A 22797-nucleotide genomic window follows, 5' to 3' on the forward strand; every position below is an offset into this window, starting at 1 on the left:
TGAGAAGTCTCATTCGCTGGACACTCACTCCTCAGCCTATCAAAGGAAGGTGTGGGTGAGTACAACAAATCTCACAACCATGACTTGGAAAATTCAAAGAACAACTAGGCGTTTCCTGTTCAGCTTTCATTTCACGCCTTGCACATGCTAGAAAGAGCACATTTTTAATGCAACAGAAGCATTGGAGACAGCACCTTTGGGTTGCATGTTTGCTACTGGAACATCCCTGGGTGTCTTACACCTTTCGTGTCTTGCTCAGCCAGCTTCACCTTCTGCTTCCTACAATATTGACTTACACTGTCCAAAGAATACAGCAGAGATAGATAGACATGGCCATTCACTGGCTGTGAGGAAAAGACAGCAGGAGGTTCCAAACATTTGAACTTACCTCCTCACCTTATCTACATCCAGAGATGCAATGCTTTAGAACAGTGTCCCTCCCTAGCCCCATTCTGTAGTTATTCCAACATTTATTTTTCCTTTGTTTTCTGTAGAGAGGATAAAGCTTCCACAGGGCTTGTTAGACAACAAGAATATATCTTCGGAATTGCTTACAAAAAAAAGTAGACGGTGAGGGACCAGAAAGGGATAAGTAAGGGAAGGAAAAGCAAGACAAAAAGACTGACCCTCCATAACAAGACACTTTGCAGGAAATGGTAAAGATTGGGTTCTTCTTGCACAACACAGTAATAACAACAGCAAAATGGAAACAGAGTTGGTGTTGGTGTGGACACTCCCATCCCATCCACCATGGAAAAGGAGCTAGGGAAGCAGTTACTATTCAATCTGCCTCCCACTTCGTCCATCCAGAATCACAGAGCGCCTCTGTGGCTGGTAAAAGCAGCTGGTTGAAGTCTCCAGTCTCTGGCCATTCTTGGGGATGGTCATTTTGTTCCGCAGCATCACTCCCTCAGGTGTGGTCCGCGAAGTTTCAGACAGATCACCACAAATGGAACTCGAAGAGGAGGTCTGAGTAGGGCTTCTTATGGGTGATAACAACACCCTGGAGTCTGCTGAAGAGGAGGGGTGGTCCATAATGGGGAAAGGGGGACTGAAGAGAATCAAACTCTGGGGCCTCCCAGGCCTAGATCTATAGGAAGGCTTGGAGAACCCTGATGGCCTCTCCATCTTTGAAGACTGGGGGTTATCTCCACCTGTCTCGCCCTCAGAAGTACGCTTTCGGCGCAGAACAGGGGCATCCAGGCTAGGGTTATGGCTGGGCTGAGACGACTCCAGTGAAGAGCCAAGGCTGCTGTGCCAAGGGCACACTGAGTCTTTTTGAGCTGGGTCACTGTTTTCTTTTTCCACTTTGGCTTTCTTCTCTGTCAGTGGGCTCTTGGGGGGCTCCAGATGGCCCCATGCCACTCGTTGAGTCTGCCTGCCAGCCTGCTTGGCTTCTGTTTCTTTCTTCTCCACTTGTGGAGCAGAATTTTGAGCCTGCAGGGGCTGGGGGATCTGGGTGTACTGAATCTTGGGTGGTATCACAGGCACAGCTCTTGCCTGGCACATCTTAATCATGAAGGAGGTCCTGACTGCTGACACACTGACAGGGGCAGAGTTACGACGGCCAGTGGTGGCGTGGGCCACTGCCAGGTAATCTAAATCTAGATCTACATGGGCACTGAACGGGGAGCGCCAGGAAATGCCTTTACTGCCAGCAGGGCAGGTGGTTGACAGAGATGGGACTGAATCACTGCTTTTCACTTCCTTCTGCCCATACAGGAAGCTCCCAGTGGCAGAAGGCATGGCCAGGCTCTCAAATGTTAAGAAGTCTGGAGCTGGAACGAGTGAATCCAAGTTGAGGGATGACGGCCTAGTTTTCACTTTACGAGGTGTTTCTTCATCTTTATTACTCTGAAGTGACTCAGTGGCAGAGCACACTTTGGTAACACTGTCTTCTGCCAGGGCAATGTCCCGAGACATGGATGACTCCTCCTTTGTGATCTTTGCCTGTAAAGAACTGTCGGGGGCATTTTGGTATGGTAAAGATGGCTCAAACTTTGACCTCCAAGGGTTTTCCTTGCTTACATCCATTTTTTTTCTCTCTGGCTCTGGAAGAGGGAGTCTGGAGGGTTCTTCTTGCTTAGCTGGTGTTTCCTCCCTGCTGATGGGATACCTCAGTTCATCAGTTTTCAGAGGTTCTTCTGGAAAACACATACTACTCTCATCTTGCTTAGCTTTGCCCATGCTAGTTGGAGAGCTGGACTTTTTGGGCAGTTCGTGAGCCAGTGGCAAAATGTCACTGCAAGGCTGCTGCTGTCCAGGGGCATCTATGAAAGAGAATGGGATAGTCCACAAACTCATCACTGTATCTTTACTATCCAGAGAGAGGCTGCGACTGAATCGTGGTCTAAGAGAAAGGCCTGCCTCTGATCTCTGATCTTGTGGCTGAAACTCTGGTATTGTCTTCTGAATGTCCTTAAAGGTTGGAGAATGGAGTGGGCTTGTGACCCATTGGTGATCCTCCCACGGCTCCACGAGCTCTAAGCTCTGCACATTATCTGCCCAGTTATCCTCGTCATCCTGGTCACCAGCATCATGAGTTCTGCTGACAGCATTGCCCTCCTTCAGCTCCTGGATTCCAGCTCCATTCAGTGCCTTGGAGGAAAATGTGTCCCTTCCATCAGCAGTCACTATCTCAGGCATCTCACTCTGAGTCTGCACTCTGGTATGATCATCACTTTCCTTCTGCAGCTGGCAAGTGCTGTCTTTTCCTTTCTCTGATTCTGAATTTGCTCCTTTGGAAAGAGAAAATTCATCTCCTGGAGTAAGCTCATTAGCTTCTGGTTGACTACGAAAATTCCATTTCAAGGGAGGAGTGACACATTCACTCATACTGTCTTCCACTACTGGGTGGTGGTTCTTTGGAGCAGCAATGCCAGTCAGGGGAGTTCCCAGTTTGGGTAGGGCTGAAGCACAGCTCTGCTGTGCAGCCACCTCAGACTGGCAGTTTTGGTGGCTGTCTGGTTGTTCTGTGTTGGTGGTACCAAATAAAGGCACCCGAGTTGTGGTCTGTGGGGTTCTGCCTGCAGATTTCTGCTCAGACAGGGTAGAACATTGCTCTGGACCAGAGGAAAAATTATTTGGTTGTACTGAAGAAGAGGGTTCAGAAACTGGAACTGTCTTGGGGTCAGCTGCTGGAAAAAGCAAGAGTTCTTCTTCAGGTTCGATTATTTTCAATTCATGTTGTATCTCTGGCCACAGTGGTTCTAGAAGGGCATTTGCAGGATCCTCCTCAGTCTGAAAAACAGAAGAAATGCCATGACCTGGCAGTTCACAACTTACTGCAAATACTCCTCAATTTTCCTCATACAGTCTCTTAGAAAAGACAGGCTCCTGGATAAGCATGTTCATGGTTACACATACAGTAATCAACCCAGTGAAGGAAATACATTTATAAACAAGTAGGTTTATGGAGAAGATCTGAGATGAGGCCAGAATGAGGCCTGAGAAGATGAACTGAAAAAGTGAGGTGAATGAGGAACTGGAATATCTCAGCCTATTTCTCAGCTCTTCCCATTCAGTGCTCACTTAGCCTTGCCAGGGGTTCTACGTTCCCAAATCACACTGGAATGTATAATCTGTTTAAGAATATATGCCAACAGATCTTTAAATAGATGTCCTGCGATGAGTACCACTGTAAGAAATCTGATGAAAAAGGTCCGGTAGAAATACAGAGGAAGTGGGGGGGAAAAAAGTGTGTCCAGAAAATGAAATAAAAAAAGAAATTTTCAAGCTGTACGGGACAGTAAAATAGAACAGCAAAAATAGAAGAAGAGTTCAGAGACCTTGGGTCAAAAGTATCAGACACCTGGACAGTCTCACATCTGGAGAGTCTCACAGCTGACAGATTGTACTGAATGCAGTCATAGTTACAGGAAGGGAAAATAAAGAGCAGACAGTAGGTAGCTGCAAAGATAAATCACCAAGTGCTTAAATGGACAGAAGTGAAATCAATGCAAGGTCAATTCTTGACTCTGCTTAGCCTAGATCACAGACCAAGTTTTCACGACTACGGGCACACAGTGAAACTATGAACAGCCTCCCAGTCACCACCATGACATTTTTCCCCAACTTTTTTCTTATGACTTCTTCCTTACCACATCCTTTACGCGTGACCCTTCCTCTTGCTTAGCCTTCTGGATTTCCTGCTGGGTGCAGCTGCCTTCTGGGGAGATGGTCTTCATCTCGAGCCTCTCTTGCTCTGTCTTAACTGCAGGGAGCGGTCCCGTATGAGCGTCTGAGGCTGGTGCTTGCTCCACAGTAGGACAATGCTCTGAGGATTGCTGGAGGCTGTTTGTGCTGCTGCTCTGCCCATGTAACATCTCCTGATTTTCTGCTGCTGGCTGTACAGTTTCTAAGGTCTCAGGTCTTCTGGCGACTACCGGTTCCTCAGAGAGAGAACCTGGATCAGAAACACAAATGAACTTTGTTACTACTTGTGGCAAAAAGCATGCACCTGGCAGCGCTCCCTGAAACAAAGCGCTGCTCTTGTGACCCAAGAAGAACAAACAGAACTGAAGAGATCCCTCCAGGCAGAACAGGGTGGTGCTGTGAGGACAACCACCTACCCAGCCCCAGTACTTCAGCGGGGGCCAAGTCAATCCATGACTACTTATGCCTGCCCTGGCACAGCTTAGTTTCTTCCCTGCCATGAGAGCAGGGTGAGTGTCACCACAGCCAAGCTTTAGCTCCACTACCCCACACACTTTTACCTCTGGATGCTGCCATTGGCAGAAGAGGCCCAGGTGACTTTTCCTTCCTCTCTGCGGCCTGCTCCATCTTCATGTGGACTCCCCCTTCCAGTGTAGAGGGGCTGGGGCTCTCGGGCACCAGGGAAGTCAGCTCTTCAAGGCTGGAGAGGGAAGGCTTGTCCCGGGTGGGTAGGCGGCATGGGGTGCTGTTGGTGCTGATAACTGCAGACACCCGAAGTGGGACAGAGACAGCGAAGGGCTCTGAGATGTTCAGCGCTTTCCTCTGGTGCCGAGGGGAGGCCTCCAAGGGAAAGAGACTGCTGGGAAACCCAGATTTGGCAGCTGTTTCAGAAGTGTAGAACATGCGGCCACCTTTGGGGGAAGTCTGCTCGTTTTCAGCATCTTCTGCTGCCCGGAAGACTTTCAGCTGCTCGGGGGGGCACTTGGCCTGCGATGTCCGGCAGGGAGCTTTTACCCCACTCAGCTCTGAGTTTCCCTTGGCTCCTGTGGCAGATCCTTCCCGCTCCCACTCGTTCTCCTTGCTGAGATCATATGAGCTGCCTGTGCCTCCCGTCCGAATTTTCATCACCGGGACAAAAAACCCTCCAGTAGTCACTGTCCGTTTGAATCTGCTCTTGTCATCCTCCCCTAGAGGAGGATATGAGGCAGTCAGTGGGAAACAAACAACTAGCATCAGTCTTTCTCTGAGAGGAGCCCCCCTTCAACCCTCCAGGAATGGGTTCTGCCCTTCACGTGTTGCTCAGGGACATGATTTAGTGGAGGGTTGCTAGAGGTAGGGTAGAATGGTTGGGTTGCAGTTGGACTTGATGATCTTTCAGGTCTTTTCCAACCTGAGCTGTTCTATGATTCTATGATTCTATGATTCTATGATTCTATGTTTCTATGATTCTGTGATTCTATGATTCTACGATTCTATGATTCTATGAATCATGAGCATCCACATATCCCTAGAGAGACGAGAGGGATGAGGGATCAAAGACACCAAACAACTTCCAGGCTCCAGACATGTGGCCTCCTTCACACTGAGCAGGTAGGACTGAATAGGATGCCCGCCTCTGGAAATCTTCTAGGATTTTTATTAGAGGCACCTTTCAATAAAATGCATCCAACTCTACAGCTAGCATGCATTGCCCACAGAGATCACAGCTCAGAGCTCCATTGGTTTGTCACAAGCATTTTAAATTCCTATATATTTATTTTTCCTTATAAATGGGAACTTTGTGTCCACCAAAACAACCAACAACAAAATCAAGGCAATCTCAGTTCTAGTAGAGACATAGTTAGGTGCAGTGATAACTGTCAGGTGCACAGTTGAAGGTTAAAAATGCATGCACAGAAGGGTGAGGACATGTCAGCAGCATGAGCACATAAAGATACACAGCACAGTGAAATAAGGAAAGACAGACCACATGCAGGCATGGAGAGAGAGCTGAGTGCAGAGGTGCCACCCTTCACCCTTACAGCATAGACTGTGGATGTCTCACCTTCCACAGGCAGGGAACAAAGTGAGTCCATGCTCTTCGCAGGACGAATAGTTGCTTTTTCTGTGGAAAATGAGTTTTAGAAACAGGCTTCAGATCCCACGGCTTTGCAGGCTTCAGCCCATAAAGAACAAAGGCTGCATATAGACGGGCATGCCAGACAGACATCAAAGTTATTTTCTATTTCCAAGCATTCCCCCTCTGTATGTACACCATGCGGTTTACTACCCGCAACACTTGTCCACACAGCTGGGGATCTGCTAGTGCTAACAACAGCCTTGCACCTGCCAGGCATATGGAGAGCTGTGCTTAACCCAGCCAGTCAACATCATCTCCACTGTGTAGCAGTTTGACGTCCCCAAAGCCATCATGCACCATTGCCCTCCCCAGTCACACCACACTATTGCCTGTGGGGACTTTTTAACTCAACTGGCATAAATGCCTTCCCACCTCTCATTCCTCATAGTACATGTTCAGTTATTTTTGTGTTCCACTCCGACTCTTGTTGGCATGAGCATACCCAGCCTTCGGTAGGCACTGAAGGAAATTCATGAGAGCCTTAAGAAACTTATTCCTTGGTCATTCTCACTGGACTTACTTAGCCAGAAATGATCTGCCATTTGTCACCAAACGCTCTACACATCTGTTCCTGAGAGGTTTCAGAGACGTGTGATTACTACTGCTCTGAAAGAGGAGATGGAGGGGAAAGTAGCTGGCAAGAACAGCAAGTTTCTGGCAACCCAAAAAGGATGTATGGAGCTCTGGAAAACATCTGGGAGCAAACTTTGCTATTTACAATAGTGCACAAAGTAGGAAAGGGAGAAAGTGAGAGGGCTTATTGGACTTCATTTGTTTATTTAATTAAGGCTTCTGGGACTGACTTTCACATGAGCAGAGGAGAAACTCCAGCTACCTTTCCCGTTTGTATGGAATCCTGGCTACCTTTCTCATTCATATGGCACGATGTCTTGAGCATTGGCGCTGCATTCCCAGAGGAACAGAATTCAAACAGCAGAGCTCACATTTTATGTGACTTGTGTATAGACACAAAGTGTGGGAAAGCATGTGCTGAGTTTCAACAGCAAGTTCATGTGTTTCCCCCACATTATGCTGTAAGCAGAGAGTGCATAAAAATACAACATGGCAGCACTAAAGCGTTGCTTTATTGCACTACTGCTGTGCCTAAATCTCTACATGCTTCAGCATTTCTGTGCAACTGCTGGTGAAAATATACAGCCTCCTGTCATTCAGTATTGTGCTTGAAAAAAGGCTCAGCCCCCAAAATCACTGGGCTCCAAACATTCCTGGGCATCCTTGAGCTAGCGCTATTTTGGGACAGAGTATTCCTTATCAAAGTGAAAAAGTGATCCCATGATCAAAATAGGATGGAGAGCTATTTCAAGGTCTGCAGTGGGCACCCTATGTGAGGCCATCTGTACATGCAAAACAGAGAGAAGGCAGGGATCCAAAAAAGACTGGATCCAGAATTTGGCTTCACACTTGTATTTGATCTGAGGACTGCCTCACTTATATATCATGGTAGGTAACGTTGTCAACATTAACTATTGTAAGTCTTGCAGTGTTTGGTAGCATTCCTCTAAACACCAGCTCCTGGATTCATGAGATTATGCAAAAATTCACACCTTCATCTTCCTTATAATAAGTAAATTCCCAATTTTGAGGATAGTTAAAAAAAAGAACCAACACAAAAACTAGGAGATATGTGCCCAAAACACTTCTTTATAAAATTAGGTAGAAATAAGCTATGATTTCTTTCAAAAATAATAATTATTTTAAAGTTATCTTCATGTTTTTTAGAACTTGAGTCATCATTTCTGAATGCTTAGAATTTACACTCCCAGGTAATTTTCTAGGAAGCACAGCACTTAAGCTACTGAAGCTCAGGAGGGGTTAGAACTTGGGACTGCAGCCAGGAGGAAAGACATCTTCTCCCTTGTCAATGCTACAGAAGTAATCCATTCACTCAAAGTACAGAGATACAGGACGCATAGAAACTCCTTTATTTTTCATGAAGGCACTGAAGACAGTTGGTTATTTAGTGCCTTTTGGTGGATGGACAGTCTGGAAGGACAACATTTTCATATTCATCTGTGCTGTGTAAGGAATGTAAGGGTTTGGCTGGGTTGGAGTGGGCTAATTCCAACCCAATATACCGCATAGCACTTCTTAGCCCCTCGGCTTGACAGCTGGGCAATGGGAGCCTGTTTATCACATACCAAGATGGAATATTTGCTGTAGCTGCCAGGCATATCATCCTTTAGGGTGCTTCTTGCCATCACGCAAAAATAAGACGTCCATGAAACAAGGAGAAAAACATGACTCCACTAGACTGAAGCCAAATGGCATTAGTGTCATGTGGGTACAGGTTTCCCCTTGCTATCAGTGCCAAGAGAGAAGCTGTGGAGAGAAAGAGTGAACTGAATATTGTGTTCTTACCAGATAACTTCTGTGCCCTTACAAAGACACTCCCATTTCGACTCAGCTTAGACTTGGATTCTGAGCCAGAACGGCCCAAGTTAAATATCGACTTCCATTTCTTGGACTTGGTAGATAATTTTCTCCTGGAAAAAGAAAAAAAAAAAAACCTGCTCAGGAAATTACCTAACCTCAGAGTCTTTTATCTTTTTAGTATCCCATAAAAGCCTCTGAGCTCGCTCTACTCAATGCTGACCCTCTTTTCCTCTCACCTCTTTTAATTCTAGTGCATGCAAAGCATAGATAGCTGCATAAATAATTCTCCCTTTTCTGCATATGATTTCTCTGTATTGCTGATTTAACTGTGTCATGGATGGAAAGATACCTAAGCCAAGTCTTCACAGAGGTGGCTCTGGCATCATTCTACAGCAACTGTGATTGACTGAGTGATGAACCATGCCTGTCTCCAGAAAAGAGAGGTTTCCAAGGCTAAAAGTGTCTTGAAACACAGTAAAGAAAAATTGTCTTTTAGACAGGTTTTAATGACAGAATGCAAGATAAATTCCAGCTAGAACTGATAGAACATGTACTATTCTGTGGTGCACAGAGCTATCCTTTAAAGTCCTTGTGAGTTATAGCTTTTATGGATTTGCAAAAATAAAAGGATCCCATAATACAAGTGGCTATTAATGCTTGTCAAGTCAATCTGAATTTAATCGTAAGTGTTGATCATATGCTGGTATAATGTAATAACTGAAATGAGAAAGCTTAAGGGAATTAAATCAATTTCTTGTAAATGTCAGATGAAGTGGAATGCCAGTTCCCTGTGTCTCCTTGGAAATCCCAGTTTTAAAACGAAAGAAGCTGCTGTTCCCGAAGCCAGTTTTCTGCTGTGAATATTGTTTAGTTCAGCTGTTAGTTCCTTCACAAACCTATCCTGATTCCTCTTTTCCTATCCTGATTCCTATCCTTTCAATCTTCAAGAGCAAGAATCATTTTACCTGTCTTGCTCCCCAAAACGGGTTTTCTACCTTCACAGTTCTGCTTTTCTTTCACTACAATACTCAGAAGAGCACAAATCAGTCCTACAAAGACAATTAATATCTTAGTGATAGGACTGTTCTCTTTAAGTGAGAAAAGAAAACATGCTGTAAAGGGCCAATACACCCTTTTGTCTTAAATTGGTTATCCTCTTAGCCTGTATTCTCTTAGATAGCTCATTTTTCCTGTAATATATCAAGTGTGAAGAAATATTTTTGCTACAGTGCTTTATGGGTCAGTAGATTAATGAGTCTCCTGCTGCAGGGGCTATAATCTCTCAGAATGAGGCAGCTGAGTAGCCATATATCAACTGATAGATAGACCAATAGATAAATAATTAGGTTGGGCAGCAGTACCAACAACTGCAGCAACATCAGCTGAAATGGGACTCTTCTCAGTATTTATGCCACTGTGTAAATATCTCCTAGGGCTAGAAGAGAAATTTTTTCTTGTTGCTTGGCCATGAGTGCAGAGGAATGCAGAGAAGAATGAAGCTACACAGGTCAGTGCCACCTAGAGTGCTACGAACCAGCCACCAGCAGGTGGAACTCGTGGCAGAGCAGTGTCCTGGACTGCTTCATGCCCAGCCCACTTTTAGCCAAACCTTGTGCTCACGTGAGGATGCATAGAAATTAATTCCTCCTCCAGGAGGCTCTGCCCTTGTGGAGGGAGGTGGACTAGTGAAGCTACGAACCCAGCAGTTGAAATGCTTGTCAACTCTGCCACTTGAGAAGGGTATGCAATTTCCTCTCCATTCATGTGTGCAGGTGTGGGGCTGTCACTCTAAGAGAAGTTTCATTCCTAATCATGCTTGGGAACCTGCTCTTTTTGTTCACACTTTACATCCCTCTTAGCACTTACTTGCTGTCAGGGAGGTCAACAACTGTGTGGAAGAAAGACCCTGTTACAGGGACAATCTCAGGCAAGCTGTTCTCTCTCCTCTCCTTCCGGGCAGGGTGGGAAGCTGACAAACTCCGAGCCTGTGCTTCTTCCAGGCTCACCAGCTTCATTGGCAGGGAGGTGGATGGGTGAGTCAGATTTTTCACAACCGGTGCATTCTCTGTAAAGAAAAAAAGTACATTCCAGCTGTGGGGTGAGAAGAGATGAGAGCAAGAGCTCCATGTCTTTATTTCACTGGCACAGCTCCTCTGGAGAGGGGAAAGCAGAGGCACGTGCAGAGAGAGAGGCTTTTGTCAGATAAGCCTTCTATCTCCCTAGCAACCTTATTCATCCGAGTGCATTACAGCAGGGCCACACTTGTCAGTCAAAGGCTGTGTTACACATATGCTGTAGATATTTTGGTGAGAAAGAAGCGTCCCTGAGAAGCACGAGGTTATACATGTTCCCCTCTCTCCTTCCCAAGATTTTGGAGCAGTTGAGTCTCCAGTCCATGCCTGGTGACTAATTCTTCCTCACTTCCACATCTTCCTCCTTGTCTTGTTCTAGGAAAGGGGGCTGTTCTAAAACCCAGCATTACCATACCTTTCTGATGCAGAATTGCAGAATCACAGAATGGCCAGGGTTGGAAGGGGCCTCAAAGATCATGAATCTCCAACCCCCCTGCCACATGCAGGGCCACCAACGTCCCCATTTAATACTAGACCAGGCTGCCCAGGGCCCCATCCAACCTGGCCTTGAACACCTCCAGGGACGGGGCATCCACAGCCTCTCTGGGCAGCCTGTTCCAGCACCTCACCACTCTCTCTGTAAAGAACTTCCCCCTGATATAATGCATTTCATGGCTATGAAGAGAACCTGCAGTACAACCAGAAGCCTTAGAATTCGCTAAATGGTGTTTTGCTGTAGTGCTGGCCTCAGTAAGGACACAGTCCCTCATTCCTTGCCTTCTATGTTATTGAAAGTATGGCTGATGGTCTTAGAGAGAAAATCTGGGCCCAGATTAAGAAGCTAGTCAGTCTTCCTTTTGCAGAAAGGGTTAAACCAGGTGGGATCATGCAAAATATGAGTTGTGGGGCAATCAAGGAGCACACTGAAAGAAGCTAGTTCTAAAAATGAAAAGCTAGAAATGGGGTGAGAATGACTAGATTAGTGAGGAACTGGGATCAAGGTTTGTTCAGGAGAGTGTATGAGCATGGTAACCTTGATGATTTTGAAATACTAGTGTACAGTAGATACAGTTAGAGCTGGAAAACAGGGCAAGTGATAGGTCAGATGGTGCAAGGAAGTGGTTACCAATGCTCTCAGCAGAGCTGGCTTTTCTGTTGTTGCTGAAGATCTGATCCACGTGGTTCAGAATGAACTCTATCACCAACTGCTGGACTCGCACTTCCAGGAAAGCTGCATCCCCATTGCAGCCAACAGCCTCTATCTCCTTTGACCTGCATAGACAAAGAGGTATACTAGTAGCCAGCATTACCACATGTGACCTCTGAGAAGGAGAGACTGGCTTTCTGCCTGGAAGACTTGGAACAAGGATGTTTTCCTTGCTCTTGCTGCATCCTTCCTTTCCTCACCAGGCTCTTCTCTCTGCCTTTTCACTCTGTTCAAAATCCTTTTCCATTTTTCCTCTCATTTCTGTTATTTTCTTTCCGCCCCATGCTATTTTTCCTTTTTGTCTTTCAATAGAAGATAAAACTGATTTTCAAACTGCTCTCTTTCTCCCAACTTTGGATCTCTTTTACCACATTCAAAGATGAGTCTGAAAAATAACACAGGAACCTTCAAGCACTACTTCCTGACCCCTTATGCAATGCTTCAATCATCTCTCCAAGGAAGACTTGAGTGAAATCTCTCAGAAGCTTGCTCATGTCAAGCCCATGTAAGTTTTGACAATACTCTGCTACGTGTCCCAATAGGCTCTTCACTGCCCCCTGCACTCTCACACTCTCATTCTTGCTCTCAGCAAAGAAACATTCCTTATCTTGACATGCCAAAGTGCTGCTGAAGAAATAATCACTGGGCAATGGATCCTTTGTAAAGTTAATGAGTGGTGTGTTAGATAATAGCTTGGGGCATTGCCAATAGGATAACCATGTAAGGAAACTGCAGTTGCATTGCTTTCCCCTTTCTTATCCTCCTTAAGATTTGCACTTAAAATAGATTGCAGAAGGAAACAGACCAGATTTTTGACAAGGACAGATGCTGGAATGAAAACATCTCAGTTGTGATGTTCTCACTTTTTGATGTTCAGTAGAGTCAACATCTGATTCCTTTTCAGAAGCTGCTCTGTCTTTTTTGTGATTTGCCTGTAACTCTTGCAGTGTCCCTTCTACTTGCCCTGCAGCAGTCCTGAACTCATCCTGCATAGCTCCATCCTCTGAACACATGGGTTTGGGATGAATGGAGAGGGCAACTTCACCAAGATACAAAATATTTCAATATCAATTTTTCAGGTAATACATTTTCTTGTTTTTCTCAGCTCTACAGCATATCAGCCAAACATCTGCCTGCATCTCATCTGGGCCTCTTTCCAGAGTGCCAGGCAAGGCAAACAAAATCTATCTGGTGGTCTTGCAATGCACTGCTAGCTTCCAATTATGTCTACCAGCCTTATTTCACTTATACTCAAGCAGTGCTGGACACAGGACTGTGATATTGTTGCTCTGTCTCCCTGTCTTCCAAGCACTGATGTCTCACACCACAGCACTGCAGAAGTACTGGCACCATCGGAAATGTCATTTCCGTTCCACAGTGATGAGCTAACTCCTCATTTTTAAATCAGTGTACTCAACTTACAAATAACAGCTTTATTTTTGCAAAAAGCAAAACCACAACTTTCCTTGGATGCTGGCAGTAAAACCTCAGATTATTCAACCTGAAAGAACTCTTTCTCTTTTTAAAAGCTACTTGTTTTGCTCTGATGTTCCCTTTAGTTGTTCTGTTTCTTTCCTGCTTTTTCATTTCTCTCAGTGGATGGGGTTTCCAGGCACTCACACTGCTGCTTAACACAGTGCTCTGGCTGAGAGGATTCTACCATACCTGAGGAGATTGGGAGCCCACACCAAGGCCAGGTTTCTGGTGTGCATGTTGGTCATGCTGCTGAAGGAGGCCAGGTGAGTCAGGTGCTTGATCAGGTATTCCAGTGTTCTACAGTAGTTTCACACAAATAGAGAAAAAATTGTCAGATCACTCAGCGTGCACATGGTAATGTCACCTCTAAGCTGTTAGTACAGCCTACTATGCCTTCTCCCTTCAACTCAGATGACCAATACTTGTCTACTGGGACAGCAGGCCTCAGAATCAGCTGTGATCTCAGGATTGTCCCTTCCTCAAGGAGGACAGTGTTTGCAATGGCCCAACAGGTCCTATAGAAGAGGATTTACAGAACCAGGGTTTGCATGGGGTGGTGTGAATGCCTGATCAACCTTGCTCTGAGGTGGCCAAGAATTAAACACGAACTAAACAATCCTCAGCATAATGAGGGCAAGGAAAATGGCATCCGGATGGGAGAAAGGGAAGGTCCTGAAAAGGCTGATGGCGTAACTCAAGTACCTACAGCAGATTATCTGCTTCTCACCACACCCAGGACACTGTCCAAGAATGCCATGGTGTTTGTACCCAAGAAAGAGGAGGATAGACTGAGACAGGGAGAGTCTATTTAACAACAATTTCCTGGATGGCATTTAAATGCCAGATTAATTGTTGTCAGATTTGGAAACAGTGAGTCAGCTTTTGGGAATTAACTTTTGGAAATTAACTCTGTTGCAGTTTCAATCAATATTTCCTAATGCTGAAGGCCACCATCTTGTTCCACAGAGCTTTGGTGGATATGTTCCTACCTGTAATGTGATGGTGGTAGCTCCTGGATGACATTTTGTATCCGTGCCAACTGCTCATCCTCGGGGAAGCGTGATACTGCTTCCTGTGGAGACAAAAGGAAATAGTCCACCCTGTCAGTGTGCTCAGGGGAAAAGGAAGAGGGATAAGGAGCGTTCCATGAGACAGCCTGTCTCCGAGGGAATGCTCTCTTGTTACCTTGCAAAGCTATTGGTAGAAGACATTGCTTTGTGTTCCCAGCACAGCAGAAATCTGCTGCAGAAATTTTGGCATGCTTTCCCCAAACCCTGGGACAGGATGGTCAATGTTTAGAGGAGAGCTGGAGTTTGAAAACTGAGAGCTTCAATTAAGAATTATGTTTGTTGTCTCTTTTTCTCTTTTTTTTTTTTTTTCCTTTTTAAAATTTGTGTATTAATGGGTGAAATAGAAATGAAGGGAAAAAGAGAAGTGAAAATAATGAAAAATGAAAAATAGTAAATCCCTCTTACCCAAAACCGTGTTGAAAAATAATAGGTCTTTCAGGTCCTGTGTTATGAAAACAGCTTGGATGTGCATGTTTTATATTCATAAAAATAAGCAATTTTTTATCTGACATTTAAAGATAGCTAGAAGGAGTATGTGTGAGTTTGCATCTTTTATGATGAGAAAAGTAAAATCACAGTACAGGTAGGTTAATGTATTCTTATACTCAAGGTTAGACTAGATTAGTTAGAATGAAGGTTATTCAAGTTGGTCTTGATCAAGTGTCTACTGAGCAAGAGCCAGAAGAGACATGATAATTTTTGTCTGCATTTCTAGGAGTGTACTGCATTGGTATTCGTCTGTTCAGCTACTATTTTTCAATTTTTCTGTTGGGGGAGGACAAATCAGCAGCAACTTCAAACAGTGCGTGACTGGGAACCCCTTGCCTACACTGCTGCCACTGGGGTTTGGATTGAATTCAGAGAAAGATGTAGGGAACTATGCTGCCAGCAGAAGTTTTGCCTTAACATCGTGAACCTGAAATTATTAGGCACAACTGCAGAAATATCTTCTCGTCCTTGCCACAACAACATCCATGGTAACCATACTGCTATTCCTATTCAGGTCACCGTCTGTTTCCCTGCAGACCACCTCTTTATGTGCAACCAAGTCAAATCTTGCTAGATTCAAGGTCAGAGATGAGCAGGAATTTGTTTTACTCCCTAAGACTTGGAATTCAGATCTATGCCCTATAGCTTTAGTTTTCTCACTGGTATCACGGCAAAGAAAAATGCGTGTACTCACAAGCTTGGTATACATGAGATGTGGATGCCCTTCTTTTACCTAAATTAAAGATAGTTTAACTCTTTGTGGTAGAATATACCTCTTTCTACAGCAGAGTGCCAAATACTTATCCTAGTCACAAGCCCACACTCACACAAATGTCCAAATGTCAACATCTCTAGGAGGCTGGAAATCAAGCCTTTCAGTGTCACAGATGGGCTGTGTCACCATGCTGCCATCACTACTACAACTCTTCCATGACCTGCCATGTCCCCACAGGCAGCTGCACATGTACGTGGCATGAACTGGATCTCTGCCTAGGAGAGTGATCCATAGTAGCAGTGTGCCAGGTCACCTGCAATTGCAAAATATCTGAACTGCAAAGGACAAGCCCTTCTGAACTGAAAAGATCTGGCTATAAGCTTCATTTCCAACTACGAGCAGGAAACAAGACTATTCTGAAATTTGAGAAAGTGGTGCTAATTTTCCTCCTGTTTTTCTGATTATTTTGATGATACGATGCCTTGGAATGGAGGAAGGGCCAAGTCAGAGATCCTCTCCGAGGCATAAGACTCATCAGGATGTTTAGGGGCAGACTTTCCACTTCAAAAAGTAAGAAAAGAAAGAAGAAAAAGAAAACTTATTACTATAACCCTGGAAAACCTAACTGTAAGCACTCTTCGTGATCTTTGCACAAGGCTTCAAGGAATATAAACTTTAACTGGTGCATCTTAAACATTGTATTTCAACTGGACCGTACATAGTATTTTTTCCCCCTATGCTGATTTTCATCTCTACATTTAACTTCCAGGTCTCAAAGACCTAATGCTTAGCATATGAATATCAGACTTCCTGAGTTTGTAACCCATTTAGATTCCAAGCCACATTTCTGACCCATATTTGTTGTTGTGCCTTTGAAATCCAAGGCCCTCTCCAAGCTCAGGATTAGAACAGTGGAACAGAATTCAAGGAAGAACCAATAACTCCATTTATTATATTCCCATGAATCGTGTCATTAATTAATGTCGTCTATATTTTCATCTTTCAAGCAGTATAAAAGCACTCTGAGGGTGGCAGAAGGTATATGAAGCAACTAAAAATCTTGGATTTTTTGTTACTCCAATGGTTTTTCTAGAATACACAGTTCACAAGTCCTGATTAGTAAGTGGAATAGCAATCAGTGAGAAAAGGTAGGTTTGGCTTCCTACCTAGTTGATTTGTCATGAGGGATCATCAGCCTCTATGCTCAGGTTGGAACAAGCCAAGCAAAGTCAACTTATCTATCCCACAATACAAGTACATATCACCAGAATACCAGATGGCAAACTAATGAGTGTGGGAGGGCACTGTTCTGCAAAGGTCGGTAGCCACTGAGGTCGTGACTGTGATGCTACATCTATGACTGATGACCAAAAGGCCAAACCCTCTCTAGTCATTAAGAATTTGACTTTCCTTAGCTGAAAATGTCTGAATCACTCCGGTGACTCAAAGTGGAGCTTATCCCATCTCAGAGGCAGCTCCAAGTGAGTCAGACAGGCTGGGATTAGCATGCATCCTTTACTCCTACTAGCGTTCTTCTGCTTAGGCACAGCTGCCACCATTCCCTGTTCAGACATCCCACGCACATGCACGCTCCACTAGCAGTTTTTCTGCTCCTTGGGGATTTGGCCTTTTTGATTTCTTTCCTCCCTGTATCTGACTGTGTTTCCTGTCAGCTGGGTTACCCATTATAAATCCGTACTGAGTAGAATTATGTGAATAATGGATCTTGTGGTGGAGAGGACAAACTTAAGAAGCCAGAGTTTAAAAACATCACTTTTAGGTCAATTCAAAGTGATAACGTTTTGGGGAGCTGGCACGAGATTTTAACAGGCAGTTGTTCAATGCTGACCAAGCATCATACTCAACTAAAAGTGAAAGAAAACTTCATTCAAATTTGAGGCTGTTTAACCCCTTTTTTGAAATATGCTTTATTTGAGAGTTGGGTGTGTTGATTTAATGTTGAAACATTTCCTTTAGAAAGTATTCGTAAAAAAAACATTTGGATAGTTACAGAAGTGTTTTCCCTTTTGTTTTTGAGTAAAACTATTTACCAAATGTATCTAACCAAAATCTGCAAGTCATCAGCTCAAAACTGTGTTTTTCAGCAAACATTCTTTCCTAAAAAAGGTTTCCATCTGAATCTTCACGTTTCCTTTATAGCGCTTTTCTTTCATAAATCAGCAGTGATAGCCAGAAAGACACTAGCCAAATATCTCCAGCAAGAATGAGGCTCATCAGTTACTATGAATGAGTAATACTCTGTATTTTCAAGGTCCTATTCATTCTTACTGTCTCCATTTTGGAGAGCCTGTCTTACATACTAAGGATCTCCATATCCTGAGAGTATAGAACATTTTTTCAGATCTGCTTTGACTTAGGTTTCACTATCCACCACCTCAAAACACAGCCAACTCTTACTTAAAAATTGGCGTCAAAATAGCAGGACACCTAGCACTGTTGTCTCAAGCAGCATAGAAGACTAGTAAATTGGTGTTCCTCAGCTCAGTTATAGTCCCTGGCATCTACCTGACTTCCCTGACCTTTTGCACAAGGAGTGTTTAAAGAATGTCTTCTTGTGTGGACCCTGTGGGTCTCTCCCGGTGCCTGCTGTGAAGTGCTGTTTGCAAGTGCTTGACAGAGGGTAGAGAAAATGCAGATAGTAGCACTTGAAGCTAAAGTTGCTTAAACATGATTTTGTCAACAAAATGTCTTCTCTGCAACATCCAACATTTTTGGCAGTGTTTGTCCCTTCCACCGCCCAGAAAATAGGAAGAGTAGGATGATAGAAATTCTTAACAAAGGACGGATGTTTCTAACTCTGAAAAAACATTCCTTCCCATCCCCCCGTAGCAGTTGTTTGAAGAAGATGGTGAACGTTTGTAGCTGAAAATTCACACCTTTAGTGCGGACGATTTCAGCCTGAATGACTGGATTTATATTTGTTGGTGTCACAAACAACTGAAAATGGATTTAGAAGGGTAAGAACCAGGCAACCTTAATGACAAGTGTAGCCTGCTGTGCCACCTTTTAATAAAATATTGTCTGTCACCAAAATTAGCCAACTCTCTTAAAAATTCAGGTTTCGTGGTCTAATTTCTCAGCTCCCTGCAGTCTCCTGCTGTATCCATGTATAATCTACGTCTGTTTGACTTACTACTCTTTGAATTACAATCCCTTTAAACAAGGTTGGAGATTTCTGTTTGGCCAGCTGCCACTTCCCTCTGCTGTTTGTATTTACAACATGAGCATGATGGATTTGATATGTCATAGCTGGCATAATCTGTGCTGTCATTTGCTCTCTGACAACCTCTGAGGAAATGCTACAGTGCAGAAAAGTTGGTACATTACAAGTGGGTTGAGCAATCCGTTTGTTCAGGTGTCAAGGACTGTGGGAGGGACAGGGAAGAGGAAATCACTTCCTACTAATTATGATCACAAGCCCCAGGTGACCCAAGAGGCTTCCAGTGATGGACAGTAATGAGGAAAAGAAAAAGAATTAGGAGTTCTGGGAGGAGATGCACAGTGGGAAGAAAGAGTAACACCAGGGAAGAAATGCAGTGGGGAAAAAATGAACAAAAGGAAGGAAACTACAGAGAAAATGAGAAAAATAAACATGCAGTGCAGGGAAGAAGCAAGGACAGAGAAAGAGAGACAGCACAATATGAGAAGGGAAAAGCACTGAGAAGTGTTTATACAGATGCACGCACCAGAAACCAGGACATTGGAGTTGAAACCCAAACAGCTGTCACAGGGGAACCTGTGGCATGTCCATGCTGCTGGTTAGGAATGAGGGCAGAAAGGGGTCTCACCGTGAATTTCTTGTAGAGCTCATAAGTGAGCAGAGGGTTGGGCAGCTCCCTGAAGTACAGCTTGCAGAGTGACCCCACACAGTGGATGTCCTGGAGGTAAACTTCCCGTGTCAGGTCTGGGCATTGGTCAGAAACAAACTCTTGTCTGAAACAACATGGAGGCAGCAGTGTAGATGAGTAAGAGCTGTATCATGTCAAAACTCCACTCTGCATAATTTCTTCACAGCTAGAGGATGAAACAAACTGAAAAGCGAAGATGTCTCTATTATCCACTGCCTGGGCCAGATTGGCTTCTGGGACCAGGCCTCAAGACTTTGACTAGTCTCTGGTTTCCCTAGCAGAGTTCCACAAGGGGCCTCTAAACTGATATAAAGAGATTGCTTTGTTTTAAAGTGAGAGAGAACAACTCAGCATTTGTGCTGAGACCCTCCGGGCCTTTCCCATTAACAGATGTAAAAGGGAGGCTTTTTTCTTAGTCATGTATTATATCCCTGAAATGCTGCATTTCCCTGTTACCAGCTTTGGACACCATTTCCCTTCTGCATCAGTGCAGAGCTCTGTCGACCCCAGTATGTGCCTGAGGGACTAACAACACAAAGATGCAGAGCAATGTCACTGAATCCCTCCAGCATTCAAACCTTACCTCAGCTTTTGAATGTTGGATGTCACTCCTGAGAGGCGATAGATCCCATCCACGATGCCATGAGTCTCAATGAACTCCGCACAGCTCTTCAGCACATAGGGGACTAGGAGAGAAAAAGCAAGCAAGAGACTGAGAGCAGATCTTATCAATACTTACAAATATCTAAAAAAGAGGATGAAGCCAGGCGCTTCTCAGTGGTGCCCAGCAACCAGATGAGGGGCAAAACAGCCACAAACTGGAACACAGGAAGTTCCATCTGAACTTGGAAAAGAACTTCTTTAATTTGAGGGTAACGGAGCACTGGAACCCAGAAAGATTATGGAACCTTCTTTGGAGATATTAAAAAGCTGCCTGGATGCTTTTCTGTTGTAGGCAACCTGCTTTAGAAGGGGGTTGGACCAGATGATCTTCAGAGGTCCCTTCCAGCCCCTATTATTTTGTGATCCCTAGTGAATACGTACTGAGAGCTTCCATAAGTCACCGCAGAGGAGACAATTCCATCAAACACTTAGCAGAGGCTCTCAGCAGACTCAGAGAAGGGTCCAATAACAGAAGAAATAGAGGGCAAATGAAAAATAAACCCCACAAAATATCCATGGCTAATTTGTGGATTGAGGATATGCGGTGCTTCTGCCATATCATGCTGACATGAGATAATTATTGAGCCTGAAGCCATAGAAACACTGTGGGAAGAAAGGTAGGGCTTCTCTTTTTCTCTATCTTCTTTCTTTTTCCTTTCCAGAAAAAGAGGCAATTTCACTCTAATTGAAAGCATGAGGTAAAGCGTGAGGGCCCAGGAACATCCCCTCTCCCCAGGATAGAGCTCCAGCCTCGCTGAATCAAGCCAAAAGGACTGATGGACTTGGATAAAACTCAGAGAAGCATTCACACTTCCATATAAGCCTACATACCCATGGTTTACTGCTCATAAACTCCCACAGAGGGGGTATAAAGTTCAAATATTGACTAGATCTGCACACTGGCAAAATCTGACATTGGCTTCAAAAGTACTCCATCAACATAACCAGCCAAGGACTTAACAGCTTTCAAGCTGAGAGGAATCTGAGGCACAACATTTACATCCAGACCTGGATCCAAAGCTTGTGTTTATTTTTTCCCATTATATAGGCACAGGAACCCCCCCCCATTCTCTTGGTCAGACCAAGCCTCCCTGTCCCCAGTTCTATAACAACCCCAGCTATAACAATAACAGTAAGAGAGTCCTTCCTTATTAGGTGCTAGAAACTACTGTGTATTTAACGCAGTGCTTCACACAGCCATAAGCACAGAAGCCAGTAAATGCAAAAGTTGAAGTTCCTTGCTGTAATGCTGACTCTGCTGCACTGCGCATTCGGAAAGCTGCACAGAAGAAAACAGGCTAAGCCACACGTTTTACTGGAAAACCAGGCATAGCAATTACTGCATCTTTGTGACACCACAGAGATAATGCCTCTGGCTGGACCTTCCCTGATCTTTCTTGCTCAAGTTCAGGGCTATAATGACATATTAGCACATGCTTCATCACACAGGATCCAAAGGCAGCACCACAAGGACAGCCTGAAAAACAAAAGGCTGGCATATTGTTGTTTTTCTCCAAGGTGCCACTGAGGCCGGAGGCAGCTCGTGGTTTCTCAGAAGCGTGGGCTTGCACTACCACACAGACCAGGCTGCAGGCCTGGCTGAGGAGGGCTCCCAGGCTGGGGCCTGCCTCGGTGACACGCTATTGCTGAGCCCAGAGTCAGGGAAGCGCTACTCTTCTGCCTCTCAGCTCGTACTGAGGGAGATGAAGAGGTCCTTCTTGTGTGTCCCTTAGCGTGGCCAACCCAAATGGAGGCCAAAGAAGTCTGTTCAGAGTAACAGAGAATATTGACTGGGTGGGTTTTTTGTTTGTTTTTTGTTTTTGTTTTTTTAGCATGGTTTCATTATGCCGGCCCAATAGCCACGTTGGATCACACTTAAAGTCCTCATGCTGATTTTTAAGAGCTTCACACTGCTGGGTTCAGACTAACTAGCAGCTGAGCCTCTGGCAGGGACCTTACCCTACTGCAACAACAACAGTCATGGGAAACTGGTGAAGTTACAGGGCAAAAGCTTTTCACCAAGCAGTTGTGGACTTTTTTACACCAGTGACTTCCCTGAGGAACATGGAAAACATTCTTTGCAGTGCCTCCAGCACCCAACTCCTAAGGGAACTGGGTGATGTGGAAGGATACAGAGCAAACCAAAAGCATACAATTTCCTAAATGTCTTGCTGAGAAAAGCCCAAGTGACACATCAAAAAAGAGGACCTTCCTATCCCAAAATAAGTCTTGGTTATCTGTAACTGTAACAGAGAACTTATATCATATGATGATGAGCATGCTAGAAATAAAGAGAAGGAAAGGCAAATGACATCAGGCCTCCTCTTCATTTTTGTCTGGTTAGTCTGCACTGTCTTTGTGGCAGAAGTTATGTGTATGTGGCGCATTAAGACTGCCTTCTTGGCTGAGGTCTCTTTAGGGGGACTAATGTGAAGTAAGCAGTCAAATGAAAGCTAGGCTGATCCTATTCCCTTCAGATCCACTGGGGTGGAACAAGAGGTGAACCACTCCATGCTATCTGGAAAAAGACTAGTTGAACAGAAATCCTATTTGAGCTGGAAAGCTATG

General features: G+C 44.5%; 1 protein-coding gene across 1 annotated transcript in view; it reads right to left on the reverse strand.

Moving 5' to 3' along the window:
- Window positions 1-777: 777 nt before the first annotated feature.
- Window positions 778-22797, reverse strand: part of ARHGAP31 (Rho GTPase activating protein 31) — a gene marked incomplete at both ends in the record, with an annotated part of 51362 nt that continues 29342 nt past the window's right edge. Inside the window, 11 exons of the mRNA XM_079540398.1 lie at window positions 778-3240; window positions 4101-4405; window positions 4716-5342; window positions 6200-6259; window positions 8654-8778; window positions 10535-10733; window positions 11867-12012; window positions 13613-13720; window positions 14413-14495; window positions 19507-19651; window positions 20150-20252. Of these exons, the coding sequence (XP_079396524.1) occupies window positions 778-3240; window positions 4101-4405; window positions 4716-5342; window positions 6200-6259; window positions 8654-8778; window positions 10535-10733; window positions 11867-12012; window positions 13613-13720; window positions 14413-14495; window positions 19507-19651; window positions 20150-20252 (4364 nt within the window). The remainder of the gene's footprint in view (window positions 3241-4100; window positions 4406-4715; window positions 5343-6199; window positions 6260-8653; window positions 8779-10534; window positions 10734-11866; window positions 12013-13612; window positions 13721-14412; window positions 14496-19506; window positions 19652-20149; window positions 20253-22797) is intronic.

This window comes from Tetrao urogallus (genome assembly GCF_951394365.1).
Source record: "Tetrao urogallus genome assembly, chromosome: 1".
In the NCBI taxonomy this organism is placed as follows: domain Eukaryota; kingdom Metazoa; phylum Chordata; class Aves; order Galliformes; family Phasianidae; genus Tetrao; species Tetrao urogallus.